Genomic DNA, 24477 nt, shown 5'->3' on the forward strand with positions numbered 1-24477 from the left:
TATATATATATATATATATATATATATATATATATATATATATATATATAATAAATATATATATATATATATATATATATTAAAAATTTCGCACCACACATAAAAGTCCAGTTCATTTCTCTAAATACAATTTTCTTCGCATTATTTTAGCCAAGGTATGTACTTTTTAAAGCATTTCATCACAAGCAGAGCTCGTTTGGAAAGAAATCCTTGGTCCAAACAGTTTTAAATATCCTTCATTTTTCAACTCCAAATCTGCAGTTGTACAAAAAATCCTTTCTACACAAGCATTTATATAAGAGGTCTCCCCCCCCCCTTTTTCAAGGAGTTACTAACAGGCATGCTCATGTGCAAAAGTTATATTCCAAATGTGAATTTAGTTACCAAACAGAACCGACACAACCCTTTGACTCTCGGGCCTCGTTGTGTCCTGTTGCCAATGGCACCTCTCTTTTTGTGGTATTCCAGTCAGGGCATCAGGAGTATGAAGACTGTTCAAGAGGCGTTGGTAGCTGGTTTAGATGAAGAGGGCCTTATGCCAGCACGGGCCCTTGTTCAAAAGCGGTCCTTAAGTGTGGAAAGGTGCTGAAGGGAAATGGAGGCCTGATAAAGACCTCTGAGTTTTGCCAAACCAACAAGGAAGATCAGTGGGCTTCCTCCGGCCACCTTAAGTGCCTTTCCTTGATAGCCATGGCATCATTCTAGTACAGCTCTTGGTTTGATGAACGTCTACCCCAGGACCTTTTCTCATTGTCTGACAGACAAACGGACGTCTTTTCATCATGGGAAAACAGGACCTCGAATGGTTACTGTAGTCAGACATACCTTCAAGCGGTGCGCGCGTGTCCGCCCTATTCCAAGTTTATGATCATTCATTTTTCGAGGTGGGGTTGCTAGCCCAACTCCCATATGGGATAAATGAACAAACAGTTACGCATTGTATCAGTCATCAATATATTTGTTCTTCCGATAGAAACAGAGCACCAATGTACATCACATCCCAGCTGCCCCCCATTCCATGGACATCTGAATGGCAGTAGATTCGTTTTCGGTATTTGAAAAATGTTCGCTGGAATATATTTCAATTCGAATGCTTCCAAAAGAGCAGCGTGGGGGCGAAAGAGCATTAAAAGCATGCCTCTAACAAATGTACTGCATTTCCGCTAAATTTGTGGGCCTTGATAAATGGTTATATATATATATACCACACGGAGATTACGCGAGAGCAACAAACTAAATGGTGCGCTGTATTTTTGGAGCCTTGGAACTCATTCTTTTGCAACAAAATTGTGGGATTTCGAGGCTGCAGATTTTACGTTGCGAGACATTTTTCCATTAGGTGTAATTGGTGTCTTCTCTCGCTTAAGGATTTATTAACTAAGTGAATAAAAACGCTTGGTGGCTTTGCAATCCAGTTTAAGGCGATGGGTGTTATAAGTTTATATAAATACATATAGTATATATATATATATATATATATATATATATATATATATATATATATATATATATATATACATATATACATGTATGTATATATAGATATATATATAAATAAATATATATATATATATATATATATATATATATATATATATATATATATATATATATATATATATATATATTTTCGTTACTTAACCATTACTTTGTTTTTATTTATCTATGTTTAAGAATTTCCAATGCCATGGGAGCCATTTCAGTTACCTACCGTTTCCTTTGTCTATGTATTATGTACACATATTTACTGTAAATAGCTGGTGTAACGACATGTTAAACTATTCCTCTGTTTTATGTTGTGGACACATTCATTCTGAAATATGGAACCATTTCTGTATTCTAAGTCAGAGTATTAGGACTATTGCTCATAATTTGAAAATAAAAAAATTCTTTTGCTCCTGAATAATAACTATGATGGATCTCTACTAAATAAATGTATTTAAAAGAAAGGACACAGTAGCCTGCCTTGAACTATACTCTCCATCATGGTTACCCCACATCAATCTTCTCAGTCAGTGTAGGGAAACTCCACTCTATTCACGCATAAAGAATGGTTTGTCCAATATTGTCTAAAACGCAACAGGAAATGATCAGGTAGATAGTGTTCGGGACCGAAGTCTCTGGAGCCGCAGGTCAGTGAAGAAGAGCATTCACACTCGGTGGAACAAATCATTCATTCACTGATTCCTTTGCAGGCTGGGGCTTGGGCAATCACAGCTGGAGAGGTCGTGAACGAGTATGACAGAGCGCAGCACGAGGCCCAGCAGCTGGCCCTGCGGAAGGCCGTCCTACTCAAGCAACGGAAGAACTCGACAGCCATTAAGGTGAATTGGTGGATATGTCTTTCCCATTTTCTCTTATCCAATTTTTCTTTCGTGATCCTTATAATAATGTAACCGTCTCCAGCATTCAGTGCTTTCAAACTTTATGCTATAGCTTATGACTAAGAATTTACTCAACATTTAGTAACTCAAGTAAAGGATTTTCGCGTTATAAGGACGAAGGTCATATGAAACGGACGTTATATGCTTCAGATTAGCTTATATTTTTAACCTGACTTAATGTCACTCTCATACACCAACAATCAGACAAGCCAGACGGTCTTACAGATGCACCCTTCCAACAAGTTAATAGATTCTGTTGTCAAAAACTCGGTCTGAATTAAAATATTCATAACCATTATTAAAGGATATTTGCATTTACGGTGACGTCAGCGAAAGCGCCGGAGGTGACGGGCAGACTAGTCAGTGATGACTGGAAAAAATTCGTGGATGAAATTATATTTTTTAAAAATGAAAACAATGAATGCTATTTAAAATCACGCTGGCCAAAGCTGATCATAACTATTAACAAGAACATTTCCACTTCAGGAAAAAGACAGCTTCGTCAGATAATGTAAAAACACTGCTTGATTTAAAAATAACCTCCTCTCCAATTATTGCCAAAGGAAACAGTTGCCATCCCGGCACTCAGATATCTCTACTCATCAAAATATGAAATACTGTCTGAGGCTGGACGTGGGAGGAGGAGGAGTCTCATACTCCACTGAAAATTTTTGTCTGTTCGTCTGTTAACACGTAACAGTCTAGACTGAAATTGACCGAACGTTAGATAATGTATAAAAGAAGAGACAGTTGAGAGACAATATAAATTCACGACACTACGTATAATCAACAAACACAGAATAAATTTGAAGGCAAAGTGCACGATCAGTACATATCATAAATCAGGCTAAGCGCATAAAATAACTTACAGAACTACATTTACCAAAAGATGAAGAGATGTTTCACAAAACTAAAATATACCTGATCTACAGTGCAGGGTTGTGATCAATAGACGACAGAAGTTTTTTAAAGAAATTCCTCTGATTCAAACTTACCTTCTTCGAAGTCCACTGTGACATTTTTTTTTTTTTTATAGGAGGGGGTTTCGTCGTCCATCTTGATTCTGAAGGAGAAATGGAAAGATATGTAAGAAAACTGAAAGATATAAGAATATAACTTACACGAAATAAATTGCAAAATGATCCTATTCACATCATATTTTTACTTTGCTGGTAAGGGCTACATAGCACACACACAAACACACACACATACACACACACAAACACACACACACATATATAATATATATATATATATATATATATATATATATATATATATATATATATATATATATATATATATATATATATATATATATATATATATATATATATATATATATATATATATATATATATAGAGAGAGAGAGAGAGAGAGAGAGAGAGAGAGAGAGAGAGAGAGAGAGAGTGTGTGTGTGGTACGGCGAAATATATACCGCTTAGTGTGTAGCCTGACGGGTTTCGCTGTATTTGCTTACATGTTAAGGAGGACTGGTAAACAGTGATAGAATTGACATCTTATAATATAAGCTAGGGTGATAGTACAAATGAACACACACAACACACGAAGAATAAATATTACAACCCAGGACGGACAAAGAAGGGACTTGCATCTCACACTTGTGTCATTTCTTAAATGTCATTAGGACCAGATCAACTACAATCCTCAAAATCTGTTTATTGTAAAATACTCATAGTGGCACGAGTCTTGAAATGGAGAAACAAATCCACAGTTATGTTATGTACAAATATTTAAAAACAAATCTGTCCAGAAAGCTTTCGGGAAACTGTTCGATTCCCATTTTCAGATTGAAATTGGTAATCGAACAGTTTCCCGAAAGCTTTCTGGACAGATTTATCTTTAAATATACGTACATATACATAACTGGATTTATTTCTCCAATTTGTATATTGTAAAATTTTCTTTGGAAATATACGGACCAGTATTATGCATTCCTAGGCTGATATTTATGGTGTTGCCAAAACTTCTTTTCGAAAACTAGATTCTATGATGTATCTTTCCATCATATTAGAATAAGCCAGCTTTTTAGCACCTGTATAAATCATAGCACTGTTGTCTTGTGCAAGTCTTTTGATTTTTTTCTATTGTTTTCTCCAATGATTTTCCAATTTGACCAGCTTAGCTGGGATTTCATATACGCATCTTTTGGCATGGTTAGAATGGTTCTCTTTCTCTGTGGTACTTTGCGTCATGACATCCTGTGATTTCATGTCTATATATATGTCCGTGTGCGTGTTTGTGCGTGTGTTGTTGTGTATATATATATATATATATATATATATATATATATATATATATATATATATATATATATATATATATATATATATATATATATATATATACAGCACACACATATATATACAGTATATGTGTGTGTATGTGTGTGTGTGTTTATGTGTGTTTATGTATGTTTATATATATATATATATATATATATATATATATATATATATATATATATATATATATATATGTATGTATCACTTTTAATTCTCGTTTATTAAATTCTATCATGTCACCTCCCACTCTGTAAATCATCTACCTGACCTCCCCCCTCCCAACCCCAGATGGCGACCTTGGAAAGACAGCAGCACTCCTCCTCGAAAAAGCAGGAGGGCGACGTGTCCCTCCAGCTGGAGGCCCTTCGGAGACGCCTCTCGTCGCTCGACTCCGAGCTCAAGGAGAGCGAGCAGGACACCGAAAGGACGCTGCAGGATCTGGAAGAGAGACGCAATCAGGAGCTCCACCTCATAAAGGATCTGGGTAAGGAGAGAAGGTGTCCAGACACGAGATGGTTTCACCTTTGGAGTTGTGATCCCGATCCAGGGTGCTATTCGTTATCCAAATCATGGGAGTAATTTGTGATCCGGGATCGTGATCTGGATCGCGGGTGCAATTCGTGATCCGGAATCGGGATCTGGATCGTGGGTGCCATTCGTGATCTGGAATCGGGATCTGGATCGTGGGTGCCATTCGTGATCCGGAATCGGGATCTGGATCGTGGGTGCCATTCGTGATCCGGAATCGGATCTGGATCGTGGGTGCCATTCGTGATCCGGAATCGTGATCTGGATCGTGGGTGCCATTCGTGATCCGGAATCGTGATCTGGATCATGGGTGCCATTCGTGATCCAGAATCGGGGTCTGGATCGTGGGTGCAATTCGCGATCCAGAATCGTGATCCTGATCGTGTTTGCCATTTGGGATCCGGATCGTGGGTTCAATTCATGATCCAGATCCTGGTTGCCTATTCGTGATCTGGATCGTGGGTGCAATTCGTGTTCCGGATCCTAGGTGCATCCTTACGTAAATGCAGATTTTTTCTGTTGTATGAATATAATTTTTTACTAATGCTGCTGGTGTTGAATTCATGGGATGTTAATAATGTCATTAATTATCTTTGTTATGCTTTAGGGTGCAGTGGTGCCACTAAGTTGATAAGCAATATTTTTTGAAATTTTCCTTGTCTTCTATGTGCATTGCCGTTACCTAAATCCAGGTGCTTTGTAGCGTGGTTGATAACATTGGTGGTGCAGAAGAAAGAAGTAAGTTCTCTGACATTTATTTGCAGAGTTCCGAATTCTGTCTGAAATTATGTATTTTAACATCATATGTATGAAAATGAAAGGACCATGCAATGAAATCTTAACTTCTGCAATGAACAACCGCACGTTAATCATTTTAAACGCTTAAAACCTTCATTGTGTTGTAAACACAATTTCCTTGTTTTCCTGTAGTGTTGGTCCAAGCTAGTATAGGCTTATTAATTGATAGAGAAACATCTTTGTCTATCTCACAACAGACGAATTTTGTTTACTCCATCTACTTGTCATTTCGAAACCGAGAATCCGATAATCAAATTCTGGATGTACCTTGTGAGTTTTGTCTGTTGTCGGTACACTCATGTATACAGTCCCTTTAGTTTTACCATTTCCCTGTTTAACAGACAAGTGTGCACGACAGGCTTAATTGCAGCGCAAAAGTTGCTTGATGGACTATCAGGAAAATGGCTTTCTCTTCACTTAATCAATACCTTGTTGGCCTCACCTTTCATACCTGATCATTTTAAATCTATCATTACTCCGTTCCCCTAATTGATGTGCTGTCTTTACTGACGTGTTAATTTTCCATTTCTTTTTTGCTAAAGGGTGCTTCCCTCTGTGGAAACTTACCTAGCAAGTTAATTGCTTATTTGGGTTGTTGCACGTGTGGTCATATCATAATTTCACAGTTGACAGCTGTGTTGATATAAGTTCTTCGTTCACGTTTTTCTGTTGTCAGCTCGCATGTTTATTATTATTAATTTTTTTTTTTTTTATGTTACAAATCCACAAGTGTACAAAGTACCAGGTGTTGGCAAAGGTACTAACAATAGACATTCGTCAGTGTGGAAAGGTTTTATATATCTGCTGGTTTGGTTAGCTGAGACACGATTTTCCTTACTTTTGTTTGGCTCTTAGTTCTCACCCGAGTGGGTCTTCCTATTCTTCTGGTGCACAAAGGAGTCCAGCTGAAACTATCACAGAATCTTCTCCCGGGGGTGTCCCAAGGACTTGGCCAAGCCATCTCCATCTCCCATTTATCATTATCTCATTTACATATGGAATTTCCGTAATTTCCCTTGTAATGGTATTTCTCACTCTATCCTGCCATCTTGATAAAATTCTCCTTAAAGTTTTGTTCTCAAACAAAATCTTCTGGATACAGTTTCATTGTCACACTAAGATCCATGTCCGGGTAGCACTACAGATCGCACTGGACCTAAATGACACCTAACTTTCACACTCAGTTTTAGTCTCATGGATTTCCAACTCCTTTGCCTGATGTACCATTTTTTGTCTTTCGCTAAATTCCACCTCGAGGGAATCTGCTGGATGTCGTTGTTCCTAAATATCTAAAAGACTCAGCATCAATAAATATTTCTCCTCTATTGTTATTTCATCCCTTCGTGCACAGGGCCCCTTCGTCATTTCTGTTTTTCTTAGGTTTATCTTAAGTTCCATCTCTTTAGTTCCTCGTTGGACGAATTGGTAGAGTTCTCGGATAGCACTCTGCTAGGCCCGAGTTCAAGTCTCCGGTCGGCCAATGAAGAATTTTAGAGGAATTTATTTCTGATGACAGAAATTCATTTCTCGGTATAATGTGGTTTGGATTCCACAATAAGCTGTAGGTCCCGTTGCTAGGTAACCAATTGGTTCTTAGTCACGTAAAATAAGTCTAATCCTTCGGGCCAGCCCTAGGAGAGCTGTTAATCAGCTCAGTGGTCTGGTTAAACTAAGGTATACTTAACTTTTCCATCTCTTTAGATATATAATGCATTCTATCGAGCGAGCTTTGTAAATCTTGTGGAGCTTTGCTCACTAAAACAAATATGCTAATTTTCTTTCATTACTCCAGTCTAAACCTTCTCCACCGTTTCTCCAATCACTTTTCTCGTTATAAAATCCATAGGAGAGGAAAACGGCAAAGGCGACATAACATTGCCTGTCGGCACCCCGCTATTTACAGAAAAGTCACTTGACACAACTTCATCAAAATTAAATTTTCATCTTCTTCCTTCATGCATAGTTTCAATTATTATTCATAGTCAATGGGAACACCACAGTGACGTAAGACATTCCATGTGGACACCGTAGATTGCCTTCTCATAATAAACAAAGGTCATCAAAAGGGGATTTTAAAATTTTGTACATGCTGCACAATGCCTAACACAAAAACTTGATCTATACAACTCCTATCTTTCATAAAACAACCTTGTTTATCTTTAGGCATTTCCACCTTCTTTCTCCAGCCTGTTGAGAATAAGAATAATGAACATTTTCATCACAGCCGACGTCAGTGCAATGCCTCTTTAGTCACTGCACTCAGTCAGGTCATCTACATTTTCATTTGTGTTATTGTAAAATCGTGTCAGTAATGGTAAAGACTTGGAATCTTCGCTTTTCAGTATTTCTCAAAAGAGAAAAACTGGAACTTTCGCAGTTTCTCTTCTTTCTGCCGGTGCCTGTAAAACTGTTAAGGTATACAAGGCTTCATCTCAAAGATTTACATATATCTTGTACTTACATCATATGAATTCTATGTTTTTTACGAGTACTCAGTGTTGTTACCGCGTAGGACCTTAAATACCGAAGGTAAACAAGCTTCTTTTCACTTTACTCTCCGCTGTTTAAAAAGCATCAAATATTCATGGGTGGATGGGATTCTTTTTGAAAGTTTTCAGGTGTCTGCCTGTGACAGACTTTATCCCGAGCCCATTCAATATGTTTTAGTCGTAAAATACTGAGGAATTTACACATTTTTAAAATTTTAGTGCCTCAAACTACATTTTCTACATGAGATTTTACTGTTTTATTGTTGTTTGTTGGCATTCCATGAACATAACGGCAATACTTTTCTATCAAGATATCTAGCATTCGGAAACATAATTTTTTTGTTTTGTTTTTCAGAAGGTTTTCATTAAAAAAAATATCCAACAAGAGATAAACTCATTCTTACTTAACAGAGAAAGCCACGATTTGGGGCATTTGCCAAGCAAACTGTTCCATAAGACCTCAAGGCAAACATAAAATAAAAGCAGCGAAGAGGAAATGACTTTAAGGAACGGTTCTCTTCCACATTTCCCCAATTCTCTCCTTTCCTTTCCTCTGGATTCGTTCTTCACTGAGCTCGGAGAGAGTTTGTTACTTTTTACGTTTACTAATTTGAGTTTTACAGGACAAAAGGAAAGGTTTATTGCACGTGGTGTTTCTATTATATATTAAAAAATTAACATAATCACGATTATTGAAGTAATGATCCACAAAACAATACGAAAGCCACAGTGTGTACCAAGTAATAAAAATATCTCCATTCAAATGATTCATCCCAGTGTCTTTACTTCAATATTAACCTCCTTTTTTCAGGAGTGTTGGCTTAAAAATAATAACACAAATCCTCTAGCTCAGTGGTTCTTAACCTTTTTATTACCACGCCCCTCTAAGAGTTGGTCCTTCCCTCCAAGGCCCCCTTGCATCTTTGAGTAAAGTTCGCTCCCAGATTTAAAGGAAAATAAAAAAAAAAAAAAAAGAGAAAGAGAAGGGGTGTTTTTATTCTTTTGGGAATGAATTAGTGAGATACTTGACACTGCTTCTTAGGGAATCATGTTACGAGAATAACGAATATAATTAAAGAATTTTTATTTTTTCCCTAGGGCTTGCGACCCCCTTGGAAATTGCTGACGCCCCCTAGGTTAAGAACCACTGCTCTAGATAGTGCCGAGTATTTTACATTTCTCTTATCAAAAGATTATCCTCTAAGAATGAGGCCTCGTAAAAAGTTTTTCGTGGGTTGAAAAATTTTAAGAAGCGATAGCATATCTTCTCCAAACCGATAAATTATGAGTGTGGTCTTTGAAACAAATCCTCTGCCAGAATGCGCAGAGCCTTGTCTAGTAATGACATTCCTCTCATTTTTCGTAAAGTCTTCAAAATCCCTTATGGCTAAAGGGCTGTCGAGAAAAGAGACAACTTTTCAAATATTTTTCTGTTTTTAATCTTGCCTTTTTCTTTCTTTTTTTATTTATTATTATTAGAAAACTAATTACATTACAATAGTGTTTATATAGGGGCGGAGTCATTTATCTCTCGAAGTTTTTCATTTAATTATCAGGTTATGCATTATGTTGAAAAATGTTAAAATTCTACATTCACGAATGGGAGAATTGTATGAACGGTTATTGTTCAGGTTAAGCCTCAGCGATTTTAGCCAACAATGAATATCTTTCTCAAGATTCTAAAGAATCCGGAGCCTCCTCGACAGAATAAAAGCTTATTTATCTCGAGGCAAAATCCTCCTCAAGCTAGTTCATTCCTGAGGTCTTTAATACTTCATTTTAAATACTTGCATCCCACAGTAGGCATTGAGGGGATAACTGTAGCAACAGGAGAGAAATTCACCCCATTTTGACTATGTATGGATGTATCGGTCTGTTTATTAAATTTTCTTATGAAACTCCCTAAGTTTAAGTGCAGCGGCCACATTCCTGGATATGGTTAATTTCATCCTCAATTGTTCTCTTGTATGTTTTTTAAAATAGCAAAATAATGGGTCAACGTTTTTAAATTGCAAAAAGATGGGTCAAAGTTTTAAAAGTATTATCTGTCCTAAGGCTACAACACGTACTAAATAATCGACACCTTGTATGGCACACTATTTTATACAGACTTTAAGAGCTTATAGTACTGATTTTTACTATGCAAAGAAATAACCATCATGTTTGATGCTAAATTATAACAAGTAAAGGAAAATGTATCATCTTCCAACTCTGCATCATAAAAATAGTACAAGTAATGCATCTTAATAAGTAATTTCTTTTAACTTGAAAATTAGCTTTCATGTTCTGTTTTTCACAATAACTTAGTAGATGTGGTGTTTTATTTGTTTTTGTAAAATATCTCAAAATCAGAGAAAAAAAGAGAAAATGATGTGTAAATGCATTTTAATGGTTAGCTGTTTAAAGGGAATGTGTCACGATTTAGGAAGAACCTGGTCCTCCAGCCAAGTAATCAAGATTTAACGTGTCTGTATGCAAAGTAACATACATTCATGAGGACTAATGACTCAGAGAAGAGGTCATATTCTAGCGATATTACCCAAGACTCATGAGATTAAACAATTCATTAATGATGAGAAGTATGTCATTTAAATTTTAACTGTGTGTGTGTGTGTGTGTGTGTGTGTGTGTGTGTGGTTTGTGTGTGTGTGTAATATCTGGTTTCCAGTAATTCTGACAGTTCAAAAAATGTATTTGTTGCCTAAGATGAGAATGTATTGGCTTTGTCGTGTGCAACCTTGCTGTAACATATTCTGACAAATTCCCCCTTTCACGCTGAAATCCAATAAAAGATGTTTTATATTAATGGTCATATATTACGAATTCGTTTCAAGTGCCTTTTTTTAAAATCAGGAATCTAAAAGCTACCTTTTTTATTTTTTCTTGTTGAAATCCACTAGGCTGAGTATCGTTTTTTAGCCCTCATAAGAAATTACAAACGTTCTCAACACTGTCTCCTTTAACTACTTTTGTTACTGGCATGAAGAAAATGCACATCATCCACTAAGCTTTCCAGCTGAAAATCCCTTAACATTTTGTTTCATAATAAGGAATTGCCTTTCAATTGTATATAATCAGTACGATTCATGCTTGGGTCCCACCGTAATTTCTAATCCCCCTATATAATAAAATATCCTTAGACATAATTGGCTTATCCTTTGTCGTTAAAGTTTGGAATGTTTGTCCCCTAAAGTTCTGCTCCTAGCTTGTTATTATATACATAAAATTCACAGGATTTTTTACTTGTGAATTCTGATACGGTACTGCGACACTATACTTTCATTAACAAGAGTGCATGCACGTGCAAATACACATAAACTGGAAAAAGGGCATAGTTGAAAGATCATATTTTTCACATGCATGAAAGAATATGACATTTCATTTTAAGATATATTCTGGTATTGAAGAGAGTCATAATTCTGATGCAGTAATGTCACTGAAGGTTATGAATTTGCAATCATAGTAACTGTTGCTGCAATAATAATAATAATAATAATAATAATAATAATAATAATAATAATAATAATAATAATAATAATAATAATATTATTATTATTATTATTATTATTATTATTATTATTATTATTATTATTATTATTATTATTATTAAAGCCAGCATCACATATTATTACTGTTTATTGCAATTACGATTTTATGCACTACTATTTATTTCACTTCTTTACTCTATATAAGCCACCCATAGTCCCTTATAAGTTAACTGTAATTCTTTTAGATATAACTAGATCAGCTAATTCTAAACTAGCTAAGTGGTCTATCATTTCATTTTATAATATATATATATATATATATATATATATATATATATATATATATATATATATATATATATATATATATATATATATATATATATATCTCAAATGAGCTTTAAGATTTACGAGTCTCGTGATTCCCAAGGATTTTATTTTTTGTCAAGATTTTAACAGTTCAGATACAAACTTTGGTGCTTCATTTACATCATTAGTTGAGATTTTCCTCTCTCTCTCTCTCTCTCTCTCTCTCTCTCTCTCTCTCTCTCTCTCTCTCTCTCTCTCTCTATTGTATCAAAGAAATGTTCATAATATTATTCCTCTATCTATGACATAATCTCTGTAATGTTTTGCTATAGAGATTTATTCAGTTATTCTTCATAAAAGACTCTTTTGAATCAATACAATTATCAGAATAGTTATGTTTATATTCATGCCATAAGCAATGAATTGTTAATTTTGCTATAGAGTTTTATTCACTTATTCTTGGTAAATTATATTCATACTCATGTCATAAGCACTGCATTGTTATTATGCTACAGAGATTTATTTCTTTATTCTTGGTAAATTATTTATTTTGAATCAATACAATTACCAGAATATTGATGTCCATATTCATGCCGTAAGCACTGTAATGCTAATTATGCATCAACGATTTATTCAGTTATTCGTGGTAAATAATTTCTTTTGCTTTAATATAATTATCAGGATACATATAGAAATCAAATGTAAGACCAAAAACTTAGTTATAATTATTATCCTTTATAACTATAAAATCCTAAAAGAATCGCTTTATTCAGAAATGTTAAAGTTTTCAGGCATTCTGTCTATTCTATTGACCTTTTTGACTGGCTGTTCGAGGTTTTTTTAGGCATTGATTCTTTAATAAAAGATTTTTTAAAAAGAGTTTAGATTAGAATCTAAGTCTGAGAGGCATTACTATTTAGCAGAGGTTAGCTGTTCTCTTGCTAGGTCTTGAAGCTGCTGAGCTGAGAGAGAGGACAAGAACGTACGTTAAAATGATCAGGGGAAAAACGATCAAAATATTATGAGATAATAGGAGAAGATGCTTTCCATCCTTATTTTTATAATAGTTTGATCGGTATTATCCCTGTAAAATGTACAATGCGTTAACGACAATGTACAGTATTTCACGAACTATCAAATTTTCTGCTCTAATATTTTGTTGTCATATTTTATTTGCTTGTTATTTTGAGAGCGTACTCTTGACAGATTTTTAATAAATACTTAGAATAGACCATACTCAAATATCATGTTTTTTTTTAATTCATTAAACTTAGCGTACGCTCGGCAAGCAAGCGACGATCGGAGGCTGCGACAAAATGTCAAGCAATTCATGAATAATAGAGTCTCCCATAACGCTATAACGTTCTTTAGCGTTTTCTTTAATTCCGCTGTTGCAGGTGGCGTGCAGGATGATGGGCTGCCAGAGGGTTTGGTTGGCGTCTCGAAAAGTTGGGGCAGCGAGGAAGGGGTTTCTCACAAGGGTTCCCTCGGGGGGTCCCTGAGGGGTTCCCTCTCCTCCATTCCCTCAATTGTTATTTCCTCCAGTGAAAGGAGAACGCCCGAGAGAATCTTCGGTTTCAAGGTCTGTTCATTTGTTTCTTTCCTCTTCGATTGCCCTCTTCCTGCCAATGTCACATCCATTCATTTTTTTTTTTTTTTTATCACGGTTGTGTCCGAAACTGACAAAAGAGGTTGTTTCATGCTGTTCTTTTAAATTTCAAACTATGTCTAAAAAGTTATCATAATACGAGTTATAGATTCTGTTACTTTACGAAATACGCAAACAAACAAATCAACAATGAGTAGACGCGTATTGATTTATCATTATTTTCCTCAATGTCTAGTAATGCTTGGTACTTAGTCAGCAGTTCTCGAACGCATTCTGAAACTTAAAGGTTACTACTATTATTATTATTATTGTGTAATAAAAATCCACAATTATATAGTAAATATATTACTCTAATAATAATAAAAATCCACAATTATATAGTAAATATATTACTATGTAAAATATGTAAAATAAACCAAAGACATTCGAGCACTTGAACGGTGTTCCTCATCAGTGCTAACGTTAGCACTGATGAAGAACACCGTTCAAGTGTTCGAAAGTGTTTGGTTTGTTTTACATATTTTACATAATAATATATTCACTATATAATTGTGGATTTTTATTACACAGATTATTTTTCACGAAATTGTGAATCTATTATTATTATTATTATTATTATTATTATTATTATTATTATTATTATTATTATTGTTATTATTATAGAAAAATCATGAAAAACCAAAGATCTAATCTCGAAACCTTATGTAGAAAGCATGAGAAAAATCCCTTATGGTTACTACATAAGGTTTGGAGATTAGACCTTTGGTTCTTCATGATTTTTCAATGTTATTTTTAGAAGCACTTTCATGGTTTTTTTTTTTATTATTATTCTTATTACATCAATACACAGTTCGGTTGGTTTATAGTTTCTGGCTGCGTTCCACAGGTAGGAAATCGTGACGGGAAGGCGAAAGGGCGTAACCCCCTCCACTTCCTGGACATAAAGCTCCGAGTCTCCAGACGACACAAAAGCACCGAATGCCTCACCACCACACCCGACCACCACGTCGATAGATCGTAAGTATATCTTGAATGATATTCTCTCTCTCTCTCTCTCTCTCTCTCTCTCTCTCTCTCTCCACGGACATAATTATGATCGTCCTTTTGAACGTGTGTGTATGTGTGTGTGGACAGATCGTAAGTATATTTTGAATAATCTCTCTCTCTCTCTCTCTCTCTCTCTCTCTCTCTCTCTCTCTCTCTCTCTCCACAGACATTATTATGGTCGTCCTTTTGATCGTGTGTGTGTGTGTGTGTGTGTGTGTGTGTGGACAGATCGTAAATATATTTTAAATGATTCTCTCGACATATCATCATCATGTTCAACGTACGTGTGTGTGTGTGTGTGTGTGTGTGTGTGTGTGTGTGTGTGTGTGTGTGTGTGTGTGTGTGTGTGTGTGACTGAAAATTCGTGTTACCAGTTGGCCAGACGTATAAGTCTCAAAGTAAATGATAAATGAAAACTAATATACTTTCTTTCTTCAATGACTAAGTAATCAAATTAAGCAAGTTCAATGCTTGAAATGTCCCTCGTGAACATTTAGAGCAGATTGACTGTTGATACGTATAACGTCAATCTGTTTTTTTCATCAACATTTTCGATATCATTAACATCGATAATTTTATAAATCGTTGTGGTCGATCGATGGTCCGCGTAATTAGCTGCCGTTGGACACTTAAACATATTTATTGAATTGCTCAAGTAGCTTTTTTTCTAAAGGGAATCCTGTGCTTGCAGAGCAGTTCACTTAGATATTATCATTAATTTTATGTTTCATAGCTCGTTACGTAGTAGAAAATTATTTTTTATACAATTAATTATATCGTGTCATTATTTCACGAAACCTTTCCTATCAGAGGCTCCCTGCTTGCGGTCAAATGAAGGATGTTCTGTTCAATTCTAAGAAAAGTTCGAATTCGTGCCTAATTTTGATACTGAGTTTTTTTTATATTATTAATTTATGAATAGGCGTATGAGGCAGTTAAGCTAATGTCCAGACCTGATGCAGACAAGGAAATGAAAGCAAGAAGAAAATTCCAAAGTTTAGCAACTGAGGAAAAAACTACGCCGAAAATATATATGAACTGAAAATTGACGCATAGTATAGAATTCGAGTTGTAACGAATCCCACAGATCAGGTCAGAGTTTTTTTTTTTTTTTTTTTAACCAGCGGGATTATTGTTATTATTAAAATAGTTTAACCAGACCACTGAGCTAACTTTCAGCTCTCATGGGGCTGGCCCGAAGGATTAGATTAAAATACCAGGTCCAAGCACTAGGACCCAATAGATCATTCAGTACGACGATGAACGAATTAAAATGAAATTAAAAACCGCACGTAGGCACATGCTCTCATACTGAAACACATACATGCAATAAATACATTTACTCAGGCTTCGGTAGAACACATGGGAGTAACAGCAAACTGTTCATCATTGCCTGAAGGAGCTGTGTCAAAGTGTGACTCTTTCTTTACTGTGGTTTGGCCGAAAGCTTTATAGGCCACGTAGCATTCTTGTAGGACAAATTCAAAGTGCGTTTTTGGTCCGCTTTCGATTTTTCTGACCTATTTCGATTTTTTTTTTTTTTTTTTTTTTGAGATGCGGTGAGGGGTGAGAAAAATGTCAATAATACTAGTAAATTTAGTTTCTTTTACCCAAAGGACAGACTACTGTTTCAAATATAATAATAATAATAATAATAATAATAATAATAATAATAATAATAATAATAATAATAATAATAATAGCCGGGATACCCACATTATTAAAAAAAAACACCCAGTCGAATAGGATGGCTGACACACCAAAAAAAATAATTAATATTATAATTAGGCATAAAACCTCATCAAACCAGTAGACTAACCTTAAATTTTACTAGCAATCTTTCACCAAATAAAGAAACCACATCTGACTACGGGAAAGAAAGAAGAGATACAAAAAATGAGAGAAAAAAACTCCCTTTAATTACATGATAAAACAACCAGGCCAACGAACTCCACCTCACCGCCCCCGCCCTTCCCCCTTCCTCCACCAGCAACCCAAAATAGCATTTTACAAATTTGCATGTACCCTCATCATCACCTTATCACTGCATATAAATCTACGCCAGGAAGTGTGAAATGCTGCTTTGAAAATAATAAGTAACACAGCCTTAGTTTTTCCTACTGATTCATACCGCTATCGCCTTTATTAGTTTATTTGTTTGCTATTTATTCTCTTCGCCGTCTTCCCAATGTGTCTCTTTTTGACATTTGAACATTCTGTGTTATTATTATTATCATTATTCATAGGATGAACCCTATTCATACGGGACAAGCACACAAGAATATGGTGTTCATTCGAACGCAGTGACATAAATTAATGTGAAATACAGAAAGAGGAGATCAGTCATTAGAAAAACAGATAAATTAAATTAATAAATAAAAAGAAATGTAAGTAATATATTACAGGCTTTTGCATAAGTTAATGAACTTTTATTCTTGTACCATGTAACTGTCTACACATTTTGAATAATATAATAATAATAATATCTGAACTCAACGAATGGTTAAGAAACAAAAAAACAAAAAACAAAATTTTTTAAATGCTGCAGACGTCGAGTGAGGTAACCTGGCTGATAAACGCGAGATAAAGCACACACAAAGAAGGAAGCTTAAGATAGTTCAGCTTGAATCACGTACACAGGCTTTCTGTAAACTTCACATGCGTCATATTCTATTTTTTTTTTTTTTTTTTTTTGTTATACTGACAATGCGCCTTTGTTTGCAAAGTGGTTATGTACATTTCCCTATGTTTATTCTTCTTCTTCTTCTGAGAGAGAGAGAGAGAGAGAGAGAGAGAGAGAGAGAGAGAGAGAGAGAGAGAGGCAGGCTTGACCAAGCGTACCGTTCTCTGTGGTCGCACACGACTAAGGAAGGAACGAACAGACCTGCAAGTCAAGGGTACACTTGACTGTTTTTATGGCTAACTTCTAGGATACACCTGCTTTTTATTGTTTCCTTTCTTCCGTTTTTCATTTTTCTCTCCAGTGAACCATGAAAGAAAGCATTATAACTGGAAACAGGTACATAAAGAAACAGTACCGATGATCGTAATAGGCCTTTACGCGTTTGCCATAAAAACAAGTAAAAAATGCGCCGAAGTTTCTTCGGGGCAATTGAGTTTTCTGCAAAGGGTATAATTCTGTATGAAACTCTCAACCACGGCCCATGAAACTCTCAGCCTCGGCCCATGAAACTTTCAGCCACGGCCCGGTGGTGGCCTGTGTTCCTGGCACCTATAGCGGTGCCAGATGCACGACCATGGCTAACTTTAACCTTAAATTAAAGAAAAACTACTGAGGCTAGAGGGCTGAAATTTGGTATGTTTGATGGCTGGAGGGTGGATGATCAACATACCAATTTGCAGCCCTCTAGCCTCAGTAGTTTTTAGGATCTGAGGGAGGACAGGAAAAGTGCGGACAGACAGACAAATAGCCATCTCAACAGTTTTTTTTTACAGAAAACTATTAAAAAAAGGCTATTATAAAATTTCCTCAGTACCCCCATATTTTCGACCATGACGTCACCTATCATGTCAGACCTGTACTAAGTTTGTACCTAAATCCGCCGCATTGTTTCGTTAGCTTCTGATTGAGTTTATATGTTTACTTATTCAGTTTCATTATGTTTTTAACTATTATGTTTTCTTCGAAATACATTCCATTTTACTTCGTTCATTCTCTGATTTGTTTCCTCCTTTCCATATCTTCTTCTTCGTATGACCTTCATCCCATCTTATTGGGTTCTTTTCCATATATTTTTGGGGGCTTTCTATTCAATGGACAATTTTATTTCTTTCTGGTCATGGATAATCCATGTCAGTAATAACATTAATATCAATATTACCATGATAATAATAATAATAATAATAATAATAATAATAATAATAATAATAATAATAATAATAATAATATTTTACCCTTCATCCATGCTTTCATATAATAATAATAATAATAATAATAATAATAATAATAATAATAATAATAGCTTACCCTTCAGCCAAGCTTTCATAGAAACCATAAAAGTGGCAAAGGCATATTCTTCCAATCTCAGGTGCACAAAACCCACGCAAGATAGATGTCAGAGAGCTAAGGCGTTTAAATGGCGATGACATAATCCCCTGTCGCAACAGCTGTTTTTGACAGGACAGGACTTGAGGTTCTGGAGAATTGCGAGAGAGCGACAAACAGTGGAAATGACGCACGGTTTGGTTTCTTGCGCAGATACGGTATCTTAAAAGGACCTCTGAGTAATGGCTCGCCTTGCATATTGACAGGATAGGGAATGACACATGAGACGTGTCAGTGGGGTCAGGATTACCAGTTATGAAGGTTGCCATATTCCTTTTTTTTTTTGTTATGGAGTATTTTTTTTACACGTATACATAAATTCACACAGATAAAAAACACATACAAAAACAGATAAACACACACATAATATATATACATATATATAATACACATATATATATTATATATACATACATACATATATACAGTACATGTACAGTAAATATGTATATATGTGACTGTATTACACTTGGAAGTGTACAAGAAAGACAGACAAATATTAACTCACCCAGGTGTGAGAAGCAAAAAAAAAATGTTCCATCGATTATCAGTTTTCAATTCAGACTTAATTCGAACACTTTGCAATGTCTATTCTTATCCCTCCATTTGGAATAACGAGAATCACTGTTTTTAAAATAAAACAAGTGAAAATTGTGTAATCGAGTTTTCTGTATAGCCGCTGCAGCGTATAACCAAGGCCACCGAAAATAGATCTATCTGTCTGTGGTATCGGTATAATGCTGTATGAGCCGCGACCCATGAAACTTTGAGCACGGCCCGCTGGTGGCCTGTCTTATAGTGTTGCTAAAAGCACGATCATGGATAAGTTTAACCTTAAATAAAATATAAACTACTGAGGCTAGAGGGCTGCAATTTGGTATGTTTGATGATTGGAGGGTGGATGATCAACATACAAATTTGCAGCCCTCTAGGCTCAGCAGTTTTTGAGATCTGAGGGCGGACAGAAAAAGTGCGGACGGACAGACAAAGCCGGCACAACAGTTTTCTTTTAAAGAAAACTAAAAACCTAATCTTACGATGATATTGCTGTAGGCGTATGTGCAATATACAGTAGTCATGCCATAAAAAACAGAATATAAGAGTTATTTGAATTTTCTATTGATTAGTCTCGGTACAGTTTCGTTTGCACAGAGAAATATGATGGCCTATAAGTTTATCAAAGGGGGATATAAATCATTTGTAGATGCTGTTTTTATGTTTAAAATATTTTTGGATGGTTTAGAAAAGCTAGTTTTAAATACTGGGTTGAACAAAACGGGAATGGTAAATTTCTGCCTGTGTTTTTTACTACAAAAATTTTACCTCTGAGAATTATTTCATTTTTAAAAAGCTTGGCTTGAAAGAAACAATTAAACCGCCAATATTCATGATAGATTTTTTTTTAAATTTTCTTTTATTTTTGGTTTATTTAACTTTTTTTTTCTATTTAAGAAACTTAGCGTTCTCGGGCAGAGCAAATTTTCGAAATGAAGACGACAAATATTCTAGAAATATTCTAGTGTGTTATGCAGTCAAACACACTAACAATAGGACTAATATTTAATATTCTATTATAATCCCAATACAAGAGAAACTGCACGCTCCGTCAGAGAGAAAACTAAAGAGAAATCGGAGAGAGTGTGTGCACTTCGATAACATCAACCCTTTGACCTCAGCTGGCGGAAAAAGGAACGAGGTCACGCAAGAGAAAAATGAAGATAAAATCCCCCCGCCCCCCGCCTTCCGTTATCTCCGTTATCAATCGGGAGACCCGAAATACCGCTATTATTCACCTTTAATCAACGCCGCCCCCTCTCGCTAATCAGGTGGATACGGGTGACTGACGTCATGCGACAGCTGGTTCCAATGAACGTGGCTACAGGCTTCACGAGATTTCCCGTTTTGTTCGTTAATTACTGCAGTCATTTGTCGGTTGTTACTGTTACAGTATATACATATAATATATATATTATATGTATATACTGTATATGTACATATATTGATATAAATATATATATATAATGTATATATATTTTTATATATATAAATATATATATAGATAGATAGATAGATATTATAAATATATCTACCTATCTATCTATATATATATATATGTATATATGTGTGTGTGTCTGTGTGTGTCTGGGTGGGTGGGTGTGTACGTAAGCGTGTGCGTGTGGAGAAACCACCACAGTATCAGACATGAATAAGCTACTCTGAGCATAATGTTAAAAAAAAAATCATGAGCGATTACGTCACTGAAATCTCGCAGATTTTCTTGTTATTTGGTCGGGACTCGACAGGATGTGGTGACGCGTTTCATGTTCACTCAAATGTCGCGACAAACAAAATTCTCAAAAGCCTCTTGGTCTTCTCAGACCGTCTCGCGTAATTCTCATCTTTAGGGTTTTAAGCCTTTCTCAATTATTTGAGAACTGTCGCAGTCTGTGAGGTATTTTTTTTTTTTTTTTTTTTTTTTTGTTATGTAGAATAACATCTGATAATTAGTATATAAAATCTCCATGATGTCTTCTTGTAGATCAGAGTTTATTGAATTGAACTGAATATAGAATTTAGGCCAAAGGCCAAGCGTTAGGACCTATGAGGTCATTCAGTGCTGAAACGGAAACTGACAGTAAAAATTTGAAAGGTGTAGCAGGAGGAAAACCTCGCAGTTGCACTATGAATCAATTGTTAGGAGAAGGTGGAAAGTAAGATGGAAATAAAGAGAATATGAAAGGAGGTCCACTAAAAGGGATAAAAGGGGTTGTAGCTAGGGGGCACGCTTGTAAAGTGCACCGCATGAGGTGCTATGACGCCTAAGATCAGAGTTTATGGACAGCTTAAAACTTAGTAAATGTGGATTAAAATTGAAAAAAATATAGGGGAGAGGGAATGCCTAAAGGCTTGAGAATTTTCCCAATACTTCTTCAGTGCCGATGACCATAGCAGTTGCAACACTGCATACCAAAATAAACAAAGCAATCAGGACCCAAAAGCAAGCAAGCATACCCCGGCCCAGAACCCACAACTATGTTACATAAAGTGGAAACAATATATCGCTCAGTATATACACACACACACACACACACACACACACACACACACACACACACACATATATATATATATATATATATATATATATATATATATATATATATATATATATATATATATATATATAAGATATGTTCCAAGAGTTAAGGGTCCAGTTATGCTCAGGCAGTATTGAGATGTATCTTAATGGTCACTCCATCACCATGAAGTATGTTATGTTACCAGTTCCACCAATCAGCTGTTGCCGAATGGAACATGACTGAAACACGACCCAGACGTTCATTTGCTCCTTGTCATGCCTGGGCTATGTCTGTGTTTTCAAATATTTGTCTAACATTTCGTGCGTTGGTTCAAGGGGGTGTGACTGTCTGTAAAAACAATGGCTCTGAGAGCGATTGTTTTAGGTATTAAGGTATCTTGAAACAAACGTCTAAGATCTTAATGTGATTCTGGAAACGCCGGAGAATTACACTTGGTGAAGCAAAGTGTTGCTGAAATACAAATAGCATTCATGTGACATCATTCTTCTGCCAAACCAAACAGTGCCCCTTGCTGTAAACCAAGAATATATGAAGTTTTACCTTGGCTAGTGATCTTTTAGTCATTGAATGTGCCCTAGGTATCTTCAGATAGCCTATCTGCTCAAATATAGGTGGTTACTACAAACATTGAAATTTTAATTTTGATCTTGGATTTTGGCTCAAATAAAAGGGAGTAGGATTAGCACTCCATCCATTAAAACTTACTTAAAGACCTGAGGGCTGCAACCCTCTGGCGGCACACCCCTTTATGGGGTAAAAGTCCTTTGCAAATAAATATCTATATATATATATATATATATATATATATATATATATATATATATATATGTGTGTGTGTGTGTGTGTGTGTGTATTTATGAATGGCTTCTTTAAGCATAACTGCTCTTAGTTTGTGAGCAAATTTTTGCCTCAGCGAGATCAAATGTTCGTTATTGTTTTTCTTCAAAACCAAGATGTATAATATATATATATATATATATATATATATATATATATATATATGTGTGTATATATGTGTATATATGTGTGTGTGTGTGTGTGTGTGTGTGTGTGTGTGTGTATGTATGTATATGACTGACTATATAGTGAATATCATATATATTTCTTAATAATGTCAATAAAAAAAAGGAAATTTAGGAACCAGGGTTTCATCTGTTAGTCCTCGAACTAAAAAAAAAAAATGCAAAATGAACATCACGATCGCATATGCATCTCGGTTATGAAAGTCGTGCAACGAGACCTTTCGTCTTCCGGAGATTCTGACGAATGATTAATGGCGGAGCCGCGGGACCTGAAATACACCCTGCATAGATGAAGAGATATCGACTGCCATCGATCGTTTCCAACAACGCCCCTTCCCCTCTAACCACACTAACTCCTTCCTCGTCCTCGCCCCCCACCCCTCCCAGTCAAACCTTCCCACCCAAGCCTGCCAGGTGGGCCTCTTCGTCCTCCATCCCCCACCCGCCCATACCGTACACCGCCCGCTCCTCTGCATCTGAAATCTAGGTCACTGGAAATCCAGATCGAAGCAGCTGAGAGAGTCCGTGTTCCGTCGACGTTCAAGTGCTATGATTTGCAAAAGACAGGGTTTCGTTTTGAGTGCCAGAACTTGAAATATGTGGGTGTTTCTAGACATTTTTTCTTTTAAATACAGAGGCGAATGAACCTAATGTCCTTACCAAGCCCTGGCCCGCTCCAAACGCTTAAAAACTGGGGTATGGAACAGACATTGGGACTTGGCCCCTAAGAAAGCGATAGATCCTCCGTCTTCTTCTGGTTTGTGAGAATGCAGGGCCACCTCAAGATACCCCTTCTTTCAAACTCACAAAAATTTAGGTTCTTTGTGCAAGAGCCAGTGCCTTCCCTTCTAAAAAGGAAGCAAAGAACCGAGGAACGTTGAACAAAGTCAAAAAGAGGTTCATAATTGTGTAGTTGCATTAGGTCAGGTCTCTTAGACCCATATATAAATACTTCTCTGTACAATACTCTAGGTTGGATAGGACCTTTAATATTGTCTTTGTCACCTTTATAATGAATTTTTGTTTACTTATACTTGCTGTGAAAATTTTACTATGGACGATGCTTAGAGAACTTATGTTTTTTCAGGTGAACATGCTAACATGATAGGAACCAGAACTAAAAGTCTATGATATTCTAGCGGAAAGTTTACCTGAACTTTAGGTTACACTGTGCATAGACTGAAGTCTTTCAGCGTTACTGACTCACAACTTGTAAAGTTTTCTCTGCTATGAACAGATCCATGAATCTGTAGAGATTCCACTCAACAGAATGATCTGAAGAACAGGCATCTTATGAGAACCAGAGTTTTATTTGTAGTTTGCCTTCTG

At 35.7% G+C, this 24477-nt stretch overlaps 1 protein-coding gene and 1 long non-coding RNA gene across 8 annotated transcripts in view; one reads left to right on the forward strand and one right to left on the reverse strand.

The window, feature by feature from the left end:
* Window positions 1-24477, reverse strand: part of LOC136825307 (uncharacterized) — a 302288-nt gene that overhangs the window by 152723 nt on the left and 125088 nt on the right. The window contains exon 2 of the long non-coding RNA XR_010849295.1: window positions 3380-3447. This is a non-coding gene — a long non-coding RNA (uncharacterized lncRNA). The remainder of the gene's footprint in view (window positions 1-3379; window positions 3448-24477) is intronic.
* Window positions 1-24477, forward strand: part of LOC136825304 (DDB1- and CUL4-associated factor homolog 1-like) — a 150019-nt gene that overhangs the window by 124685 nt on the left and 857 nt on the right. For all 7 annotated transcript variants that reach the window (XM_067081433.1, XM_067081434.1, XM_067081435.1 and 4 more), the window contains 4 exons: window positions 2196-2324; window positions 4980-5175; window positions 13701-13885; window positions 14799-14929. In XM_067081433.1, the coding sequence (XP_066937534.1) occupies window positions 2196-2324; window positions 4980-5175; window positions 13701-13885; window positions 14799-14929 (641 nt within the window). The remainder of the gene's footprint in view (window positions 1-2195; window positions 2325-4979; window positions 5176-13700; window positions 13886-14798; window positions 14930-24477) is intronic.

Source organism: Macrobrachium rosenbergii, chromosome 37, assembly GCF_040412425.1.
Source record: "Macrobrachium rosenbergii isolate ZJJX-2024 chromosome 37, ASM4041242v1, whole genome shotgun sequence".
Taxonomy (NCBI): Eukaryota; Metazoa; Arthropoda; class Malacostraca; order Decapoda; family Palaemonidae; genus Macrobrachium; species Macrobrachium rosenbergii.